The sequence below is a fragment of the Hippopotamus amphibius genome, chromosome 6 (genome assembly GCF_030028045.1).
Source record: "Hippopotamus amphibius kiboko isolate mHipAmp2 chromosome 6, mHipAmp2.hap2, whole genome shotgun sequence".
Classification (NCBI taxonomy): domain Eukaryota; kingdom Metazoa; phylum Chordata; class Mammalia; order Artiodactyla; family Hippopotamidae; genus Hippopotamus; species Hippopotamus amphibius.
In genome coordinates, this window is record NC_080191.1 from 75,439,598 (window position 1) to 75,463,986 (window position 24,389).

Below are 24,389 nucleotides of genomic sequence, written 5' to 3' on the forward strand. Positions count from 1 at the left end.
AGACAGGGGCACTGGCAGCAGGGGTTCTGAGAAGTGCTCATTGGCGTGAACCCTCCCAGAGTCCACCATTAGCCCCACCAAAGAGCCTGTAAGCTCCAGTGCTAAGTAGCCTCAGGCCAAACAACCAACAAGGTGTGAACATAACCCCACCCATTAGCAGACAAGCAGATTAAAGTTTTACTGAGCTCTGCCCACCAAACTGGATTAAAGTCTTACCGATCTCTGCCCACCCAGACCTACCCACCATCAGTCCCTCCCATCAGGAAGCACGCATGAGCCTCCTAGAGAGCTTCCTCCACAAGAGGGCAGACAGCAGAATCAAGCAGCATCAGCAGTATTTCATCTTGTGGAACTGAAAACCACAGCCACAGAAAGACAGAGAAAATGAAAAAGCAGAGGACTTTGTACCAGATGAAGGGACAGGAATAAAGCCCCAGAAAAACAACTAAATGAAGAGGAGATAGGCACCCTTACAGAAAAAGAATTCAGAATAATGATGGGGAAGATGATCCAGGACTTTGAAAAAAGACTGGATGCAAAGATCGAAAAGTTTACCAAAGACCTAGAAGAATTAAAGAGCAAACAAACAGAGATATGCAACACAACAACGGAAATGAAAAATATACTAGAAGGAACCAATAGCAGATTAACTGAGGCAGAAGGGCGAATAAGTGACCTGGAAGACAGAATGGTGATAATCACGGATGCGGAAAAGAATAAGGAAAAAAGAATGAAAAGAACTGAAGACAGCCTAAGAGACCTCTGGGACAATGTTAAACACACCAACATTCGGGGTCTCAGAAGGAGAAGACAGAGAGAAAGGACCTGAGAAAATATGGGAAGAGATTATAGTTGAAAACTTTCCTAACATGGGAAAGGAAATAGCTACCCAAGTCCAGGAAGTGCAGAGAGTCCCAGGCAGGATAAACCCAAGGAGAAACATGCCAAGACATATAGTAGTCAAATTGACAAAAATTAAAGACAGAGAAAAGTTATTAAAAGCAACAAGGGAAAAATGACAAATAACATACAAGGAAACTCCCATAAGGTTAACAACTGATTTCTCAGCAGAAACTCTGCAAGCCAGAAGGGAGTGGCATGATATATTTAAAGTGATGACAGGGAAGAACCTACAACCAAGAATACTCTACCCAGCAAGGATCTCATTCAGATTGGACAGAGAAATCAAAAGCTTTACAGACAAGCAACAGCTAAGAGAATTCAGCACCACCAAACCAGCCCAACAACAAATGCTAAAGGAACTTCTCTAAGCGGGAAACATAAGAGAAGAAAAGGACCTACAAAAACAAAAACAAAACAATTAAGAAAACGGTAATAGGAACATACATATCAATAACTACCTTGAATGTAAATGGACTAAATGCATCAACCAAAAGACACAGACTGGCTGAATGGATACAGAAACAAGACCCATATGTATGCTGTCTACAAGAGACCCACTTCAGACCTAGGGACACATACAGACTGAAAGTGAGGGGATGGAAAAAGATATTCCATGCAAATGGAAATCAAAAGAAAGCTGGAGTAGCAATAGTCATATAAGATAAAACAGACTTTAAAATAAAAAATGTTACAAGAGACAAGAAAGGACATTACATAAAGATCAAGGGATCCATCCAAGAAGAGGAGGTAACAATTATAAATATATATGCACCCAATATAGGAGGTCAATACATAAGGCAAATGCTAACAACTATGAAAGAGGAAATGCAAGGCAGAAATAGAGACACAGATGTAGAGAACAAACACAGGGACACCAAGTGGGGAAAGCAGGGAGGGTTGGGGGGGGGCGGGGATGAACTGGGAGATTGGAATACCAAATTGTACACTCTAAATATATGCTGTTTATTGTCTGTTAACTGTATCTCAATAAAAGTTCTTAAAAAAAGAAAGTTAAAACATACAACTGCCATTTAACTCGGCCATTTTGGTCTTAGGTATTTACCCAAGAGAAATGAAAATATATGCCCATACAGAGACTTGTATACACATGTTCACAGCAGCTTTATTTATAATAGCCAAAAAGTTGAAACAACCCAAATACCCCTCAGTGTGTGAAAAGATAAAGAAATTGTGCTAAAACCATATAACGAAGTACTACTTAGCAATAAAAAAGAATGAACTACTTAAACATAACAACATGGGTGAATCTCAAAATAATAACACTGAATGAAAGAAGCCGAAAGAGGGAGAGAAAGAAATATGGTATGATTCCCCTTATGTAAAATTTTGGAAAGTGCAAATTAATCTATAATGATTAGATCAGTGGTCACCTGGAGACTGAAAAGGAAAAAGGAAGGGCAAGGGGGGGAATTCAAAGGGGCACAAGGAAACTTTTAGGGGTGGTGGATATGTTCCTTATCTTCATTGCAGTGATGGTTTCACAACGGTAAGCACAATTGGATGTCAAATGATACAGTTTAAATGTGCTTATTTTATTGTAGGTCGGTTATACCTCAATAAAGCTGTCAAAAAATTCTATTGGGAAAAAGCGTAATGTGACTCTAAATTGTATTCTTCTTAACTAATCACTGAAGTGTAATGGTCAAAGTTAACTCTACTAAGGGCCAGATTATTAAACTAATCAATTCACTGAGAAACTTAATGACTCTGTCAGCAGAGATATACAAAAGCAAATGAAATTAATAATTCACATTCCCAAATGTTTGTGATAGTTACTTGCAGGGTTTTGGTGGGTTCTGGACAAGTGAACTATATCTAGGAAAAATAAACCAGAAAATAAACAATCATACCTTGATTTGTGCAAAGGGTCTTTCATAACCTCCAACATAGAGAAGGCCAATGTTCTGAGGAAGTAACCTACAAAGGAAAAAAAGCATTATTTATAAAATACTCTTCCTTAAATATAAGGTTATATAATTACCAAAATTTGTATAATAGATACTATGAAAAAATTAATATTTACACAATTATTCTTATCTTTTTGCACAATGGAATAGTAACCAGCAAAGAAATAATTCTTATACTTCAGAAAATGATGGGTAAATATTGAGAGTGGCAACTTAAATGTAAAACAATCTAACATACTAGTAATTCTAGCAAAATTACTACACAGGGGAGAATTAAAAGAAGCAATGTACATATTTATAAATCTATAAAAGTTCAATTCAAGGAATACTCATTGTGTGTCTACACAAACTATGCAGATAATACAAACCTAAATAGTTCAGTCCCCAAATTTAACAGGAAAACCAGACACACAACAATTAACCCTAACAAAAGCTGGCCTCTGATAAATGCTATTATAGAGGTATCTGCCATTGCAAAGTAGTGGAATGAGAGATATTTTCTATGGAGGGAGCTGGAGAAGACTGAAGAAGTGGAATTTAGGCTTAACTTTCAAAGAGGAGGGAAAGCAAAGGGAGAAGTTTTAAACTAAATCCTGAAATGCAGAAGATTTGAGACAAAAAGTAAACAAGTATGGCTGAAGTATGGAGTTAGTTGGAGATGAAAACTCAAAGTTTGGAATGGGCCATGAAGAATGCCGACTGTCATAACTTTATTTCATAAGTAATACTTATTTTTTTGTACAAACAATAAATGCACATGAAAATAAAAATCAAACCATCTAGAGGGTGGGATAAAATGGTTACCCTCCCTGAAACATTCCTTCCTTTCTATTTAAAGAGGTCTATCATTCTCAACTATATTGAAACACTGTGAATAAGGAAATACCATCATTAGAACTATGCTTGTGGAGCATGTAGTTGTGCTGGGTATGAGATGGTCATAATTAATTACTCTATGGTATCTTATAATCACTGTCACCAGGTGACAGTGTGAGGTGGTTGTGTGATTACTGAAGGGGAGAATATGCCAGCCCAAGATTTGCCACTCTGACAGGTGGAAATTTTGAGCTGAAGGCAATCAAGACCCAGCAGACTCAGCAAAAACTTTTACATCTCCCTTAACTACCTAAAAGAATTTAGATAGGGGGCCTGGCCCAGAAAGAGCTATTACTGGAAATAACATTTTTATCTGAAAGACCTATCTGCATGGCAGGGCAAACTAAATATAAAACATCTGTTCTTCTCATCATCTGTGAGTTACCCTCCTCCTCTCTGAAGACCCAGGCCCCTATCCCATTCCTTAGCACAGGACAGCACAGAAGCCTTGACTGCCCGACTTGCCCTTGAGTTTCTTATCTTTGGGGATCCATACGTACTAACTTAAATATGTTTTTCTCCTGTTAATCTGTCCTATGTTAATTTAATCATTAGACCAAAGAACCTAGAAGAAAAGAAGGGAAAAATGTGCCACTCCTACTTAACCTTCCATTGACTTGGTCAAGTAAAACTAATAAAAGCCCACTCTTAAAGCACCTTAGATTTTAAGAAACAGGGTAGATAGATATTCTGTCTCCTTAAGAACATCCTGTGTTCCCTATATTCTTTAAAGGCCTACAAAGTATTAAAGGCCACTAAAGGAAAGCTAACAGCTGATAAGCACAATAATAAACTAAACCAATTTAGCAAAAAGCTACAGTACTTAAGTTTGGAAGGTGAGTGATACTTACAGTAATATATTTTAGCATGTTGCTGAAGGTTATAAACATGACTAAAGGCGTATTTGCTCACTGGATGCAAGCAGAAAGCATAAGAAACATCCCCAAATCTCAACTGGGAAATGGAGAATTTCCTTGCCATCATTTGACAAATCAGAAATTAATCAAACCAACAAAACTTTAAATCTCTCACAAATTGCTACTGTCATAAATTTAATGTTAGTTATATACAACAGTGGTAATTTATCTCCTATATAACAAAGGACCACAAAAAGCTTGATAAACCCCTTTTAGAAATAAGAATAGTCACTGTTCATACAAATAGATGCTAGAAAAGGAAGAGAATAAAAAAAGCTGGCTGACATTTAAAAATCAATATGCCTCTAATTACTATGCTTATGCATTTCAGGAAGCTTGCCAATATACTATTTAGTGTGTTCCCCCCTTTCTTTCAACTTGCCTATCTAATGACTACCTTCTAAACAAGAAATATTTTAAATGTGTTAGTTACATAGCATATATATATTTCACTTTTCAAATAATTTATGTAAGGACTAATACTCATGTACGTATTATTCCTTACATAAATCATATTACCACCTTCATTTGAGTGGGTTTTAATATGTATCATAATTTAAAGGTTTGCTATGTGTAAAATAATACTTTGAGAACATAAATTTCAACTTCTAAGCTGGAACATTTCTTAAAATGCTTTTACCTTTCAAAAAATTATTTTGCCAAATTGTATACATAATTATTGTCAAATAATAGGCACCGTTTTATTACGACAGGGTACTCGTATGTAACACAGCAATCATAATTTAAATCCCCAGAGTAAAGGCATTAATTCAGCATTGATAGCTGCATTATACGTATATGTTAAAATAAAAACCATGACATTTAGTACCAGGTAATTGCTTTGTCCTTCTGTTAGGTGAACATTAACATAACCTTTATACGAACGCTAATAACTACCAAAATATTTGCTTGTAACTAAATGCTTCAATAGCGTGGCTACCAAAGAAATTTTTGGAATAAAAAGGCATTGCTGGGGGAAAAAAAGAAAAAAGAAAAAGAAAGAAAATCTATTAGAGCTTTTGAAAAAAGTAAAGATAGGCAAGACTAAATGTTCATTTTGCTTCAATTTCCCAAATATAAATATTAACAAACATCTATTCTGGAAAGAAAACTGCAAAATTATTTCCAGAAAATTTTCTCACATAAAGGAAAAATAAAACTTGGCAGGTAACAGAAAGAACATTATTTAAAAGAACCTCATTCACCATCATTCACTGATGATATATCAGGCTTAGAAAAAACTGCTTTAAAAGGAAATTGAGTCTATAATTATTTCAAATTAAAAGTTAAAAAAAGGCAAAGGGGATCTTTCTAAAAATAAGCTTAACAACTCAAAACTAACTGTTCTGTCTACAAGCCCTAATTACATTACCCACTAACTGATACACTTTTCAGCTGCAAAAATATACTCTGAAAAACTTACAGTATCTTGAATACTGACTGACTTAAATAAAATCCCACTTCTAAGCCAAAGAGCCTTACATTCTCCAAAGATCAGACTACACCAAATATATTTAATACTAGAAAAAAAAGAGAAAGTAAATGCACTTAATAGGACCATTCTGAATTTGAGAAAATGCACATTACTGAGAAGCCCTACATCATTCTTTGAGACTCCTAGTAGAATGTAGGTAAAAGCAGCATATGCCATTAGGCCCAGATGAAACTTGAATGAGCACATGAGTGAGTTTATTATTATCCTTACAGACTTTCCTTAGCCTACACTTTTCTCTTCTGGTTTGCTTTCTAAACCCTGGTATAGGAGTAACAAAATGCTCTAGATTTTTTCATGAAAAAAACGAAAAACCACCACCACCACCAACAATAAGATGGTTAAATAAAGAACCTGTGTGCCGGAAGAAATCAACACGATCCTAGCTCTGACAACTGAGAGCATCTGCAATGACCCCCAGCGGCAACCACCATGCCAAGGACCTAGATCTGGGTTTCCAACCATCAATTTTCACCAATTAAAAACAAAAACACCTGGGCTCTTTGGAGAAAGAGCTGATTTCTAGACTGAGGGAGGAAAAGTATAAGAAGAGCTTGGAACATCTTGTGGTACTGGGAAGTAAGGAGGTACGGAAAAGTGAGGAGAGCACGTCAAAAAGACACAGAAGGGCTTCCTAGGTGGCGCAGTGGTTAAGAATCCGCCTGCCAATGCAGAGGTCATTGGTTCGATCCCAGCTCCAGGAAGATCCCACATGCCGTGGAGCAACTAAGCCCATCTGCCAAAAAAAAAAAAAAAAAAAAAGACACAGAAGCCGCAGTGAAGGCATTCTCAAAGACCAAAGCCAAAAGAGCAAAATAAACTCATGGTTCTGGATTATAACCTATGGAGTAAAACATACCTAAATCCTTACTGACATGAATAACAATATGAGGAAGAGGGGACAGTGGTTCTTGCCATTTCAATCCCTATTAATGCACTGAAAAAAGAATGACAGAAAGTGAAATTCACCATATTTGAATACCTGCCAAATTGAAACTGAAAAACACCACAGTAAGGATTGTTGCAGGCAAAAACCACTGAAAAATATTAACATTACAAGATGAAGGTAGGATGAGAAATATGACATGTGCCTAATTTCAAAGTTTTGGCCCAGAAAACACTTATTAATTATAAATATAGCAACTTTAAAATCCAGCAGACTAACAACCAATCAAAATTACCAGCATGAGTCCCCACCACCTACATACTGCACCTAGAAGAGCTCACTGTCACTTCTGTGGTGTTCCTTCCTAAAAATACACCTCCCCAGAAGACCACACTAAGGGACATTCTATATAATAACTAACTCCTAGTCTTCAAAAAGTGTCAAGATCATGAAAAGGGAAAGTGAGGTACTGTCACAGATTATATTAAGATTGTATTAAGGAGACATGAAACCAAATATAAAAGAACATAGGGTTGCATTTATGTACGGTTTAAAACCAGGCAAAACCAAAGGCTAGAGTCTGGAGTTGCAACCTAAGCAAAAAAACTGTAAAAAAAAAAAAGCAAGGAAGTAAAAATCACAAACGTAAAGATAATGGTTATCTTTGATGGGAGAGAGGAGTCTGTGAATGAGAAACAGCATACTGGAGGCACCCCAGGTGCTGGCAATATTTTCTTTTGTTCTGAGCAGTGGTTAAACGTATGTTGGTTCCATGAAATTTCATTAAGCTGTACATTTATGTTTTATGTACTTTTCTGTATGTGTATTATACGTCATACTATAAAAGGTAATGTAAAAAGCACAAAGGAAAAAACCAACACAAGCAATCAGTAAGAGAATAAGAGTGACTCCTAATTGAGGGGTACAATATTAACTGGTATATAAACATATTTTAATATTCCTGTATAAAGAAATGAGTATTTTAGGAGATGAGCTTCCAGGGAATCCACAAGTCACTCACCCCCTTCTTAGTACTGCAGCTACAAATTCTATGGCATAAATATAATATAAAAACACAGAACTCACATATCTGGGCATAATGGTTTTAAATAGAAAGGCAGTTAAATTTTTAAAAAAAACGGGGGGGGGATAAGTGCATTAAAAATGAATAGACAAATTTTCCACTCCGCGCCAAGATAAGATGGTACCTGAAAGAAGGGAAACAAAGTCCTACCACTGCCCCAGCTTACCACTTGGAGCCAATACAGACTAACATATTTACTATCTGATCCTTTGGAGAAAAAAAATGCCAGCCCCATTTCAAGACAAATGAAAGCGTATGTCTATGAGAAGACTTGTATCCAAGTCTCACAGCAGCTTTATTCATAATAGCCAAAGATGGACATCTCAAACGTCCATCCACACATAGGTGAATGGATAAGTAAACTGTAATATACCTATACAACAACATGCTGCTCAGGCAGCAAAAAGAAACAAACTACTGACACGTGTAACGCTATGGATGAATCTAATGTTGAAAGAAGAAGGGGGGTGGGGCCGAGACAGACATGACCACAGACACATATATTGTAATTATGTGTCCATTTATAGAAGATTCTAGAAAATGAATACCCAAAAGCAGTAGCTGCCAGAAAGGGGACTGAAGGGTGTGGGAGAAGGAGGGAGGGATTAAGAAGGGGCAGGAGGAAATTTTGGGGAGGTGATGGACATGTTCCTCATCTGATTCCGGGAGTGGTGATTTCACACTTAAAAATCGAACTGCACACTTTATGTGCAGGTTATTATATATCAGTTATTCCTCAATAAAGCTGTAAAAAAATAATGTACAAACTTCACCTTCAAAGTTTTGCTAAATATATTAAAAAAAGAAAGTCTACAAATGTTCACAGGCCATACCGCCAACTGGGCCTACAAATAATTCTGAATCAACCCACTCTGATCATTGTAAATGGAGGGCTGATTTATTATTTGAAGAACTGCCTGTGTAAACGTGAAGAATAGTCGGCAAGTGGTTTTTAACAGGGAAACCATCAAACACATATAGCTCCCCACCTGGTTTATTATCTACTGATCACAAAAATTATTCTATAGCTTACTTTTAGCTACACAAGAAGAGAAGGGAAAATGATTTATGTAGGGATCAGCTTCAAACCTAAACACCTGAAATTATGTGAATAATCATTACATCCATAAGTTTTCACCTCCCTGACACTGACTCCAAGTTGTATATGCAAAGCACACCTGTTAACAGGTTAATAAAGAAAATAAATGAATAAAACTTCCATTTCCTGTACTGGGAAATTCTGAATCTTATTTTATTCTGCCCCTCTATTTCTGTTGTACAAGTTTCTCTTGTATACTTCAGAAAAGACTTTGACTGTGACGTCCTCCTTTTCCCCCGGGAAAATGTAGAAACATTATGTTAAGGGGCCATTTCTGCAGAAAAAGTACAAAAGATGCTGTGGAGACAAGAAACAGAGAAATTTAAGCTGAGTGGATATAATTCACAATTCCATTTTTTTCTGTCTAAATTATAGTGCCATGTCACATGCTACCAGCTATTTCAATAATAGCTATGATCAATCAGAGAGAGAAATGTTTTTTCAAATCACAGACCCCAGAATGACTGAGACTGTTATATTCCACATTGAAAAGAATTACTGCAAATCTGAATTTCAGCTTCTAGAACTCTCTATGCTGACTGACACATGAACTGCCAAACGACAGAGAACTGCCTAAATGTCTCTTGATAGAATATACGTTATATTGATCTTTTCTTTACTATTCATTATTACTTGAACACTCCTCTAGTAAATATTATATATGCATCCCTTTTCTTAAAATATAGATTATGGCAGGTATTGAATTAGCATTCTTTCATTGCTAGGCACACACTAGCTATCTTTATTTTTTAAAGCACAGTAAGTCCCCTATATATGAACCTTCAAGCAGACGTGAATGTGCATTCCATCAACATCAGGTGTGAGTGAAATTGCACCTCGCCCTCCCTTCTCCTGCGCTGATGATCCTGAATTCAAGCTCTCCCATCTCCCACCTCCTCTCCCTCCTCCAGGCAGTAACTCTTCTTGCTGGTTCACTCGACGCCAGCCCCTGTATGCCAGCTGTTGTCCTATACCACCATTCTTTTCAAGGGACTGTAGTATAAGATTTAAAATGTTTTATTTTTGTGTGTTTTTTAATGTATCATTTGTGTTAAAAGTATTATAAACCTATGACAGTACAGAACTATATAGCTGATTTTGTTAGTTGGGTACCTAGGCTAACTTTGTTGGGTTTACAAACAAATTGGACTTACAAACGCGCTCTCATAACAGACCTCGTTCATACGTACGGGACTTACCGTGATTAACTCTTTATCATCCTCGTGACTGTATTTATAAATATGAATGAGTCTATTTTGAGTTAACAGACGGTTCCTGCCTTAATTCAATCTGTATATTCTTTTGTTCAAACAGAGTAAACTACTGACTGCCTTAGTTTGTAAAGCCCTTGGAGGAACTTTTTAGCTAGCTGAAAGTAGCTCATGTAAAAGAATCTGAACTATAACAATTCATTTTATCCTTTATTTTGATATCTGTTCACAACACACTGATAGATTCCAGGAGAAAAGATGGCAGAGGAGTAGGTCTGGGAGATCATCTTCCTCCCCACAAATACATCAAAAATACATCTACTTTTGGAGAGGCTCCTGCAAAACACCTTCCGAATGCTGGCAGGGGACCTCACCTCCAAAAAGGCAAGAAAATCCCCACGTAATTAGGTAGTGGAAAAGAAGAAAGGGAAAAAACGAGACGAAAGAATCCTGAGGAGACGTGCCCCTCTGGGAGGGAGCTGTGAAGGGGGGAAAGCTTCCACACACTAGGGAGCTGTCTCATTGGCAGGGACAGACGAGGGGAGCTTCGGAGCCCCGGGAAGAGAGGGCAACAACAGGTGTGCGGAGGGCAGAGAGGAAAGATTCCCGCACAGAGGACTCAAGCAGCACTCTCCAACCAGGGATGCTAGTCTGCTCACCCGCGGCGGCAGTGGGGGCTGGGTGCCGAGGCTTGGGCTTTGGAGAAGAGATACCAGGGAGAGAACTGGGGCTGGCTGCGTGAAAATAGCCTGGGGGGCAAGTGCACCACAGCTAGCTGGGGAAAAGTCTGGGGAAAAGCCTGGGCCTGATGGAGAGGCAGGAGACCTTTGTTTTGGCATGCCCAAGAGGAGCTTGCTGCTCCGTGGAACTCACAGGCTGCAGGGCAGCACGTGTGCGAGCACCACCCAAGACCCTTGGCTGCTAAACCAAAACACAGAGCCTGTTGCCATGGCTGTGCACCCCCCCCCAGCCACGCCCACCACCGCCACCACCAAGGGTCCTGTGTGTAAGGCAGGCCATTGGCCACATCCTCCTGACAGCAGGTGCAGCCCGCCAATGCCAAGGGTCCAGCGTTCAGGACCAACTTCTCTGGGAGAATACACAGCACACCTCACTCTCACGCCAACCTCTGCTGCTGCAAGCACTCCCACAAATTTCAATTCAACAGCCATATCCCTCCCTCCCCTCGACCTGAATTTGCAAATGAGCCCCAATCACCCTCTTTCACCCCCTCTTGCCTAGGCAGGGAAACGACTCCCTAGAGCAGCCGACACACAAAGAAGGGACCAAAACCAAAACTGATCCCCAAGGACTGCAGGACCAAAGAAGAGAAGGGGAAACAGCCACAGTAGGAGCAGATTTAATACCCACAATAGGCTTGATAGACCCTGCATCTGTGGATCACCTGAACAGATGACTGTTTCTACAATAGAGGCTGTAGACTTAGGGGGCAACTGTGGACGGTGGGGTCAAATACACACAGAACTAATACCAGATCACAGTCTGAGCGCTCCACAGTTCTCCCCACAACGGATGCAGAGACCTACCTAGAAGTATTTGAGGACTTCCTGGTATGTTTGACCTGTGCCTGGTTTTATGTATTTGTTAGTTTAATCTTTACTGTATATATTTGTATGTGGATTTGCTTGTTTATTGGTATGAGTACTCCCTTCTTTGTTTTTCTTGTTCTCTCTCTTTCTCTTTTCTTTGTTTTCTCTTCTTCTCTTTTTGCAAATGCAAGTGTGCACATCTCCTCATGTGATTTTGACTGAGTTGCTTTTACTACCAGTCTTGGGGATCTGTCTGTCCTTTCCCTTTCTTCCTTTTTTTTCCCCTCACTTTCTCTTTTCTCTTCTTCTACCTCCTATTTCTCCATCATGTGCAGCTTCCAGGGTCTTAGTGCCCCAAACGGGGGTCAAACCTGGACCTCTGAGGCAGCAGAGGTGAGTCCAGGACATTGGACCACCAGAGAACTCCCAACGCCATGGAATATCAATCAGCAAGTGCTCTCCCAGAGGTCCCATTCTCAACACCAAGCTTCAAATCCAACCAAAGGCCAGCAAGCTGCAGTGCTGGATACTTCAAGCCAAACAGAACAGGGACAAGATTAATTACTATTAGGCAGCATAGGGAAAGGAGACAGCAAATAGTATAAAGTATACAAAATGAGAAAACAAAGAAATACCTTGCAAGAAAAGGAGCAAGATAAAAACCCACAAGACCACATAAACAAAGAGGAAATAAAACTGCCAGAAAAAGAATTCAGAGTAATGAGAGTCAAGATGATCCAAAATCTCGAAAACAAAATATAGAAAATAAAAGAAACATTTAGTAAGGACCTAGAAGAACTAAAGAGCAAGCAGACAGTAATGAACAACACAATAACTGAAATTAAAAATACTCTAGATGGTATACCTGAGGCAGAAGAACGAGTAAGTGAGTTGGAAGATAGAATGGGGGAAATAACTGCCGCAGAGCAGGAAAAAGAAAAAAGAATAAAAAGATTGGAAGACAGTCTCAGGGACCTTGGGGACAACATTAAGCATACCAGCATTCGAATCACAGGCATCCCAGAGGAAGATGAAAAAAAAGAAAGGGTCTGAGAAAATATTTGAAAAGATTATAGTGGGAAACTTCCCCAACATGGGAAAGGAAATAGTAAATCAAGTCCAAGTGCAGAGAGTCCAATACAGAATAAACCTAAGGAGAAATACACCAAGGCACATATTAATTAAACTAACAAAAATTAAACACAAAGAAAAAAAATTAAAAGCAGCAAGAGAAAAGCAACATATAACAAACAAGGGAAAACCCATAAGGATAACAGCTGATCTCTCTGCAGAAACTCTGCAGGCCAGAAGGGAGTGGCAGGGTATACTGAAAGTCTTGAAAGAGAAACACCTACAGCCAAGAATACTCTACCCAGCAAGAATCTCATTCAGATTCGATGGAGAAACCAAAAGCTTTACAGACAAGTAAAAGTTAAGAGAATTCGGCACCACCAAACCAGCCTTACAACAATTGCTAAAGGAACTCCTCTAGACAGGAAACACAAGAGAAGGAAAAGATCTATAAAAACAAACCCAAAATAATTAAAAAAACGGTAATAGGAATATACATGTCAATGATTACCTTAAATGTAAATGGATTAAATGCTCCAACCAAAAGACACAGACTGGCTGAATGGATATAAAAACAAGACCCTTCTATATGCTGTCTACAAGAAACCCACTTCAGACCTAGGGACACATACAGACTGAAAGTAAGGGGATGGAAAAAGATATTCCATGCAAATGGAAGTCAAAAGAAAGCTGGAGTAGCGATACTCATATCAGACAAATTAGACTTTAAAGTAAAGACTATTACAAGAGACAAGGAAAGATACTACATAATGATCAAGCGATCAACCCAAGAAGATATAACAATTGTAAATATCCATGCACCCAACATAGGAGCACCTCAATACATAACGCAAATGCTAACAGCCATCAAAGGGGAAATCGGCAGTAACACAATAATAGTAGGAGACTTTAACACCCACTTACATCAATGGACAGATCATCCAAACAGAGAATAAATAAGGAAACACAATCTTTAACTGACACATTAGACCATCTCAATTTAAATGATAGGACATTCCATCCAAAAACTACAGAATACACTTTCTTCTCAAATGCACATGGAAGATTCTCCAGGATAGATCACGTCTTGGGTCACAAATCAAGCCTCGGTAAATTCAAGAAAACTGAAATCGTATCAAGCATCTTCCCTGACCACAATGCCATAAGACTAGATATCAATTATATGAAAGAAACTGTAAAAAATACAGACACATGGAGGCTAAACAACACGCTATTAAACAACCAAGAAGTCACTGCAAAAATCAAACAGGAAATCAAAAAATACCTAGAAACAAATGACAATGAAAACACAACCCAAAACCTATGGGGCTCAGCAAAAGCAGTTCTAAGAGGGAAGTTTATAGCAATACAGTCCTACCTCAAGAAATAAGAAAAATCTCGAATAAACAACCTAACCTTACACCTAAAATAGTTAGAGAAAGAAGAAGAAAAAAAAAAAAACCCAAAGTGAGCAGGAGGAAAGAAATCACGAAGATCGGATCAGAAATAAACAAAAAAGAAATGAAGGGAACAATAGCAAAGATCAGTAAAACTAAAAGCTGGTTCTTTGAGAAGATAAACAAAATTGATAAACCATTAGCCAGACTCAAGAGGAAAAAAGGGAGAAGACGCAAATCAACAGAATTAGAAATGAAAAAGAAGTAGCAACCAACACTGCAGAAATACAAAAGATCATGAGAGACTACTACAAGCAACTATATGCCAATAAATTGGATAACCTGGAAGAAAAATGGATAAATTCTTAGAAAAGTACTATCTTCCAAGACTGAACCAGGATGAAATAGAAAATATGACTAGACCAATCACAAGCACTAAAATTGAGAATGTAATTAAAAATCTCCCAACAAACAAAAGCCCAGGGCCAGAAGGCTCCACAGGCAAATTCTATCTAACATTCAGAGAAGAGCTAACACCTATCCTTCTCAAACTCTTCCAAAATATAGCAGAAGGAGGAACACTTCCAAACTCATTCTATGAGGCCACCATCACCCTGATACCAAAACCAGATAAAGATGTCACAAAAAAACATTACAGGCCAATATCACTGATGAATATACACGCAAAAATCCTCCACAAAATACTAGCCAACAGAATCCAACAGCACATTAAAAAGATCATACACCATGATCAAGTGGGGTTTACACCTGGAATGCAAGGATTCTTCAATATACGCAAATAAATCAATGTGATACATCATACTAACAAACTGAAGGATAAAAAACACATGATCATCTCAATAGATGCAGAAGAAGCTTTTGACAAAATTTAACATCCATTTATGATAAAAACTCTCCAGAAAGTGGGCATAGAAGGAAGTTACCTCAACATAATAAAAGCCACGTATGACAAACCAACAGCCAACATCACTCTAAATGCTGAAAAACTGAAAGCATTCCCTCTAAGGACAGGAACAAGACAAGGGTGCCCACTGTCACCACTATTATTCAACAGAATTTTGGAAGTTTTAGCCACAGCAATCAGAGAAGAAAACGAAATAAAAGGAATACAAATTGGAAAAGAAGAAGTAAAATTGTCACTCTTTGCAGATGACATGATATTACACATAGAAAACTCTAAAGATGTCACCAGAAAACTGCTAGCACTAATCGATGAATTTAGTAAAGTAGCAGGATACAAAATTAATGCATAGAAATCTCTAGCATTCCTAGACACTAACAATGAAAGAGCAGAAAGAGAAATTAGGGAAACACTCCCATTTACCATTGCAACCAAAAGAATAAAACACCTAGGAATAAACTTGCCTAAGCAGGCAAAAAACCTGTATGCAGAAAACTATAAGACACTGATGAAAGAAATCAAAGACGATACAAACAGATGGAGGCACATACCATGTTCTTGGTCTGGAATAATCAACACTGTGAAAATGACTATACTACCCAAAGCAATTTACAGATTCAATGCAATCCCGATCAAATTACCAATGGCATTTTTCACAGAACTAGAACAAGAAATTTTATGATTTGTATGGAAACTCAAAAGACTCCAAATAGCCAAAGCAATCTTGAGAAGGAAAGACAGAGGTGCTGGAATTAGGCTTCCTGACTTCAAACTATACTACAAGGCTACAGTGATCAAGACAGTATGGTACTGGCACAAAAACAAAAATGTAGATCAATGTAAAAGAATAGAGAGCCTAGAGATAAATCCATACACATATGGGCACCTTATCTTTGACAAAGGAAGCAAGAATATACAGTGGAGAAATGACAGCCTCTTCAATAAGTGGAGCATGGAAAACTGGACAGCTACATGTAAAAGAATGAAACTAGAACACTTCCTACCACCATACACAAAAATAAACTCAAAATGGATTAAAGACCTAAATCTAAGGCCAGATACTATAAAACTCATAGGGGAAAACATAGGCAGAACACTCTATGACATATATCAAAGCAAGTTCCTTTTTGACCCACCTCCTAGAACAATGGAAATAAAATCAAGAATAAACAAATGGGACCTAATGAGACTTAAAAGCTTTTGCACAGCAAAAGAAACCATAAACAAGAGAAGACAACCCTCAGAATGGGAGAAAATATTTGCCAACAAAGCAACTGACAAAGGATTAGTCTCCAAAATATACAAGCAGCTCATGCAGCTTAACACCAAAAAAGCAAATAACCCAACCCAAAAATAGGTGGAAGATCTAAATAGACATTTCTCCAAAGAATACATGCAGATGGCTAACAAACACATGAAAAGATCCTAAACATCACTAATCATTAGAGAAATGCAAGTCAAAGCCACAATGAGGTATCACCTCACACTGCTCAGAATGGCTATCATCAAAAAATCTAAAAACAATAAATGTTGCAGAGGGTGTGGAGAAAAGGGAACCCTCCTGCACTGTTGGTAGGAATGTAAATTGGTACAGCTACTATGGAAAACAGTATGGGGGTTCCTTAAAAAAATGAAAACAGAACTACCACATGATGCAGCAATCCCACTACTGGGCATATACCCAGAGAAAACCATAATCCAAAAAGAAACATGTACCATAATGTTCACTGCAGCACTATTTACTACAGCCAGGACATGGAAGCAACCTAAATGCCCATCAACAGATGAAAGGATAAAGATGTGGCACATATATACAATGGAATATTACTCAGCCAATAAAAAGGAATGAAACTGAGTTATTTGTGGTGAGGTGGATGGACCTAGAGTCTGTCATACAGAGTGAAGTAAGCCAGAAGGAGAAAAACAAATATCATATGTTAACTCATATATATGGAATCTAAAAAAATGGTACTGATGAACCCAGCGACAGGGCAAGAATAAAGATGCAGATTAGAGAATGGACTTGAGGACCTGGGGTGGAGGGCAAAGGGGAAGCACTGACATAAACACAGTACCAAATGTAACACAGATAGCTAGTGGGAAGCTGCTGCATAATACAGGGAGATCAATTCGATGAAGGGTGATGACTTAGAGGGGTGGGATAGGGAGGGTGGGAAGGAGTTGCGGGAGGGAGGGGATATGGGGATATATGTATAAATACAGATGATTCACTTTGTTGTACAGGAAAAACTGGCACAATAGTGTAAAGCAATTATATTCCAATAAAGAACTTAAAAACAAAAAAAACAAAAAAAAACACATTGATAACTAATGATAACTAGAACTATTTTTAATTACTTCAAATTTAAAAATGACCAGAATACCGTATTGCACATCTGTTATTTTGCTTATAAATCATTATGTTTACCCTTGACATATGCCTTGATCAATTAACAAAAGTTAGCATAATGCATGAGGCAGCTGAAGAAGAGAAGAGAGTGAGAAGCCACTGTAATGAGGAGCCTGCACACCTCAACGTAGAGTAGCCCCCACTCGCAGCAACTAGACCAAACACAGCAAAAAAACAACAAAAAACAAAAACCCAAGTGCAGCAACAAAGACTGAACACAGCAAAAAAAAAAAAAAAAAGGCATGATAATTCTAACATTTCTTATAGCCATGAATATAACTAAATGTTACCTTGCTGTTTAGGAGCACATTTTACAAATGACTGTAAGACCCGTGTGTCCTTACGGTGAAACTAATTCAATCATTCTCAAAAGGAGAGATGGAGGTTATCTAATAATCACAACACTTTTCCATTCATTTTTTCCATTCTATTAAATGACGGATATGAATTCTTCAAGTGGGTGATGGTCATTATAACCTTAGAATGTGCTCAGCAAATCCATGAGAGGCAGTCGAACAATGTTATCTTTTCCTCCCATAAATTAACCAGGCTTTCAGAAAGAATTAAACAGTATGGAAGTATAATTAGTCATTTCATAAGATTTTTTTAAGATATACTTTTAAAACCCATTCCTTGTGCACCAGTGTCATAGCAGCACAGTTCCCAACAACCAAAAGGCAGAAACAATCCATGTGCCCATTAACGACTGGTATAAAACGTGGTCTATGTTTTGTTTATAGAATATTATTCTGTCTTAAAAAGGAATGAAATGCTGACACGCTACAACATGGATGAACTCTGAAAACATTATGCCAAGTGAAATTAGCCAGTCAGAAAGGACAAATTTATATATTCCACTTGTATGAGGTACGTAGCAAAGTCAAATTTTTATGAGGTATGTAGCAAAGTCAAATTCATCAAGACAGAAAGTAGAATAGCGCTTACCAGAGACCAAGGTGAGACAGGAACCAGGAGTTACTGTTTAATGGGTACAGAGGCTCTGTTTGAGATGATGAAAAAGTTCTGGAAATTGACAGTGGTGATGGTTGCACAACACTGGGAAAGTCCTTAAGATTGTTTTGTATACTTAAAAATGGTTTAAAAGGTATGTTTTATGTTTTAGAAAGCCCCAAAATATCCATTCCTAAAATACAAGTCTATCAACAACTTCAAACATTTTTCTCTTCTTGAATCCCACAGAGATTGTTCCAGACCTCCTCCTTTCTCTAAATCTCCTCAGACCCTCCCTTTCTCTTCTCACTACAAAAAACACTTTCATTTCTCATTGTGTGGAGAAGATCCAGCCCTGAGGTACAACTTTTTCCATCTTTCAATTCATCTGTATTTCGATACATACATTCTTAGTTTTCCTTCTCATTCCCTTGCTAAAGCTATCCAGCCCTCCATTTACTTGATACCTTCCCAACTTCAACACTTCTTTCTCTTCTCAAAGATCTGTAATCTTTTATTTTCTCCCACTCTGCCAGTTAACAAGGAGGGTTACCAGGGCAGGAATGGTCATTCCTAAGTTGAGTCAACTAAAAATCACTACAGAATGGATAATATTTATGGAAGTAATCTACCCTGAGACAGTTAACTCACAGATGAAGATTTCTAGGTCCTTTCGTTCAGGCTGTTATGATGTTGTGGAAAGGGTGGCTGGAAATCATGTTGTATGTCTGATTCCCAACTGTGGTGCCCATTTCCCTTGTAACTTCAGGCAACTCATTTAAATCCTCTGTGTAGCCTCAGTATTTTGTTGGGCAAATGGTTATGATTTAATTTCATCAAAATGTTGAGGATTAAATGAAATAATGTATGTACTTAATTAACATTTGTTCAATCTAAATCCGTTAAATACATTGAATGACCAAGTCATATTTCTAAAATACAGGATGTTTTAAAAAGAAGACAAAATGAATTGCCTTGTATGAAATACTGAAGTTTGTGGTTAATGACAAGAGAGTTAAAAAATATAAATCTGTCAGAATGTGTATGGTCAATGCATGTCTACATGTAAGAAAAGAGGGAGAAAAAGAGGCAGTCAGAGGAGAGGATAGAGACTGACACAATTAGTAGAGAGAAGTTACCTGGTGCTACAAAACCACATACTAATGTGGAAGACCTAATTTCCCAAGCTCTGGATGAAATACCCTTCAAGATAACCTAAACCTTTTTCTTTGATCACACAGTCATAAAACAATCCTCTGAGGACTAAATAAGTTTCTGAGTAGCTAGAAATGAGATGCTGTAAATAGAGACCTGAGTATCAAATGTATATGTGTGTATTTATACGCCTCTGTGTGTATATACACATCTATATGTAATGATAAACAGTTGACCCTTGAACAATACAGAGATGAGGGGCACTGACCCTCAGCAAAGTCAAAAAGCCACATGTAAGTGAATGTGAGCAGTTCAAACCTGCGTTGTTCAAGGGTCGACTGTATTACTATAAATTAGCGCTGATAGTTACAAAGCCACAAAAACCATAATAATTACAGTTGCTACATACTGAGAACTTCAGTGTGCAAGGCCCTGTGCTAAGCTTAATTTTACATTGCATCTGTCTTCTCTCTGGCATTAATTTTCATTTGAATACTCCTTTAGTGTTAGAATTTTGGATTGTCATTTAATCTTGTCAAAGAATCCCATGAGTTAGGTACCATTATCATCCCCATTTAATAGATTCGGAAGCTAATAGAAATTACTAATTTGCCTAAGGGCACACGGCTTATAAGCGGTCGAACTGGGAATCAAACTTCTCTTCCTCTGGCTCTTTGTTCTTAATTCTCATGCTGCATAGGCAGTGTTTTAATAATTAAGAAGTTTGATTAAGGATAGTTAATTCCCCACAACATGATCAACACTGAGTGATAAAATCGGTGTGGGGCTTGCAAAGCTCTGGCCAACCTCTTCAGGTGTGCAGAGTACCTCTTCAGTCAACATGGCCTACTTGTTCAAAAGGAGAAACAAGGGGAAAAAAGAAAGTCAACAAGGGAGGAAAATTAGCTCAATCCTCAATTCAATCTTGGCTCTTCCCCATCTTCTCTTTATGAAATTAAAGCATCTATTATACATCATTTATTTAGAGTATATGCCAGATTCCAGGCCAGGTACCAGAGACATAAAGATGATCCCTGCCTCAGGAACTCACAGTCTTAAAGAGGCAGCAGGTTTGAAGTAGTTAAACTACAAGAAGCTGAGACAAATTGGCAAATTCTACAACAGACCCACAGGAACTACCTACTGCAGTAATCTTCTGACTACTAAAGACTTACAATCCCTGAAAGTAGAGGCTTCCATGTTAAGTGCAAACTCACATGCTGGTTTTCAGGGACTTCCTTTACATGCATACACTCAGCATATGACCCAACACTGCAACCACAGATAAAAATTTTCATATTTTAAGACTCTCTTCTCAAATGCCACGAAACGTCATCATATAACATTTCATATTATAATCCCAAGCCTCTAGTACAGTGACTGACACAAGGTGAGTGGTCAATGGTTGCTTGCTAAGTTAAAAAAAAAAAAAGAGAAAAAAAATAGAAGAAAACAAAACAAACAAAAAACAACACACACCTCCTTAGGAAAGAACTAACCACTGATATTAAGTTAGCTTAAAAAAATACTGAGAAATACAATGCAGATTTTAAAATAAATGGATATTAAGCAAATTTATATGTAGATGAGTTTGCCTTAAAACATTCTGATATGCGCAACCAAAACTGACAGCTGCACTTCTAGCATGATCCAAACAAAATAAAGATTACCGGTCTTGGGAAATTTAAACTAGGATTCCAACAAATGAGATGACAGATGAGGCATAACAGAAAAAAGGAAGAAGTTTAACAGCATCTGAAAATTCTTCTTCCGTCTAGTTTTAGAAAAATAAACCTGAGGTATTCATGCTAAATATTTAAATGTTGCTGTATTACATCCTTAGCTAGAACTAAGAGATCTGAAAGCACCTGTGGCATAACACTGTCTTGTAAGTATCCTGCTTATGACTAGTAGCACCCAAGCTAATTTATTTCTAAGATCAAACAAATATTCTACTTCATTTCTTGAAGTTTGGTTATTATTATAGAACTCACAAGTTCAAAGCCTCCTTTCACTTTCTAGAAAGTGATACTCCGAACAATTTTAATTTTAAAATAGCCTCTTTTAGGACTTCCTAGGTGGCGCAGTGGTTAAGAATCCGCCTGCCAATGCAGGGGACATGGGTTCAATCCCTGCTCCAGGAAGATCCCACATGCCACGGAGCAACTAAGCCTGTGCACCACAACTATTGAGCCTGAGCTCTTTGAGACCATGAGCCACAACTACTGAGCCCATGTGCTGCAACTACTGAAGCCTGCATGCCTACAGCCTGTGCTCCACAAGAGAAGCCACTGCAATGAGGAGCACATGCACCACAATGAAGAGTAGCCCCTGCTCATTCAACTAAAGAAAGCCCATGCACAGGAACAAAGACCCAACACAGCCAATACATACATACATACATATATACATATATACATACATACATAAAATAGCCTCCTTCTAAGACTAGGATTTCTGCATCAGGAGTGTGATTTGATATGTGAATTACCGGGATGAGAATGGGGAAGATGGGAGAGCAGAGGAGGAAGGAGAAGTCAGGAGAACAACATGAGAGATGCCAACAGTAGAAGGACTTCAGTTAACTGGCCAAAAGAGATTTAATCTGCTAACGCTCCTTGTCTCCAAAAACATAAAAGTTATTGTCATGACTTTTTGCCTTAATTAAGAAAAGCAAGGCAGCAGCACCAGGCAAGCAGCATGAGGCAAGTCTTCGAATCAATGTGAGCATCAACTGCCACGAATGCACTGACATGCCCTTTTTGCAGGGAGGGAGAGGAATACAACTCTGCTTTTGGTGGTTCAATGAGGTAAAGCAATGTGTTGCCTCTGAGATCAGGTTAATTTTACAAAGAAGTGGATATATCTTTACATTTTATATTACAAGGTACAGTGCTTATAAAAATAACAATCTGTACCATCAGAAAAAAACACACAGCAATGAGAAGGAAAAGACTGTGGATTTGTTCTCTTATAGGCAAGGAATCTGGAGACGGCTACAAAGAAATGTTACTATATATGAGCAACAGCGCTGATAGACTTCCTGTCAGATGGCATGTAAGAAGAGGGCATATTAATATGACTCTGTAATATAAATGGTTCCAAGCAGCAAACAAAGCTAAAAAAACTTTCAACTACCACTGTTTTTAAGTAGAATTCTACTACAATACCTGAAAATGGCAAGCACATTTCAACTGTTTTATAAGGTAAAATATAATTCAGTAAGGCAAAATTAAGGTAGTTTAAAGTGAAATAACTCCATATGTGTACATGGCACAAATTAAAGTAAAATCTAAAGGTGCACAGCTACTGAGGGAAATTTGCCATTTCATAAGTACTTATGTTAAATTTCAACAGTTTGTCACTCATCAGACAGCTACTCAAAGGATTAAGCATGACAGTCTAAAGTGAAGACATACTGAAGAGAAATGGCAGACTAGATTCTATTTATATGCTACTGCCATAACTAATATCATCCAAAATACTTTGCATCATTTTTTCCTCAGAGTACATATAATATTGTTTATAAACCACCTACCAGTGTTGCTTATAAAGTACCTACCAACTTTGTGTTTATTGAAAGTTTTAACCACAGTTTAAAACAACCTGACAAAGTGAAACTCAAACAACGCAGTTACTTATAACTATGAAGAGCACAGTACTTTCAATCATAACCATTCCAGGCTATGAAAAACGCTATTATAAAAATGACCACATACATGTAATACAGCTTGAAATGAAATTTCTAATGGACCAAGTGTATGCTGACACATACAACTGACCACAAATAGGATGGTTCACTTTACGCTACCGATTCTTCACACATCTCTCTTACGGCAGGGAGGGGAGAGTCGTTGGGTGCTGGGGACACTGTGAAAGGAAAACCCATTTTCACAAGGACACTTTCTAAGACAGAATTCATATATTAGAAATAACATTATTTATAATTCCTGTATAGGAATATTTAATATTTTAGCTTAATTTTTCTTCCCTTTTAATTAATATTTCATAACTCTGGCTTCTCACCGCTATTCCCCCCAAAGGGTGTTGTGCAGAAATAAATGAGGAAGCTGAGCCATGATGCTCAAACAAAAAAAGGAGGCAGGAATGAAGAAAGAAAACTGATGCTGACTGCAGCAACAAGCAAACACAATTAATTACATTGACAAGAAGTTCTCGTGTAGGATTAAAAGTGCAGAAAGACCTTGACGCTTACAGTGTCTTGCCTCGGAGAAAGTGACATGTCGCATTCATATGGGAACATGGTGGCAATAAGTTTATACAGTTAGATGCATAAAAGGGAAGAGCTGAAAAAAGCTTCAACATAAAACTTTGCTATTACGATGCTTAAAATCTAAGACAAGGACTTAGATGTTATTCTCTGATTTCCTTATCACTCAGCAATTGGAGGCCTCTGCTTGCACCAATTCTGCCTCTGTATTGTCTTGTGAATGTGCCAGTCATCTTCACCTGAAACATCCTTCTGTCTTTTTCCAATAGTACCCAGTTTTCCAGACACAGCTCCAGTGCGATCGCC

General features: G+C 37.8%; 1 protein-coding gene across 2 annotated transcripts in view; it reads right to left on the reverse strand.

Moving 5' to 3' along the window:
• The window catches only part of RNGTT (RNA guanylyltransferase and 5'-phosphatase), a 219,499-nt gene that overhangs the window by 41,797 nt on the left and 153,313 nt on the right, over positions 1-24,389 (reverse strand). For both annotated transcript variants that reach the window (XM_057738725.1, XM_057738726.1), the window contains exon 14: positions 2,775-2,841. In XM_057738725.1, the coding sequence (XP_057594708.1) occupies positions 2,775-2,841 (67 nt within the window). The remainder of the gene's footprint in view (positions 1-2,774; positions 2,842-24,389) is intronic.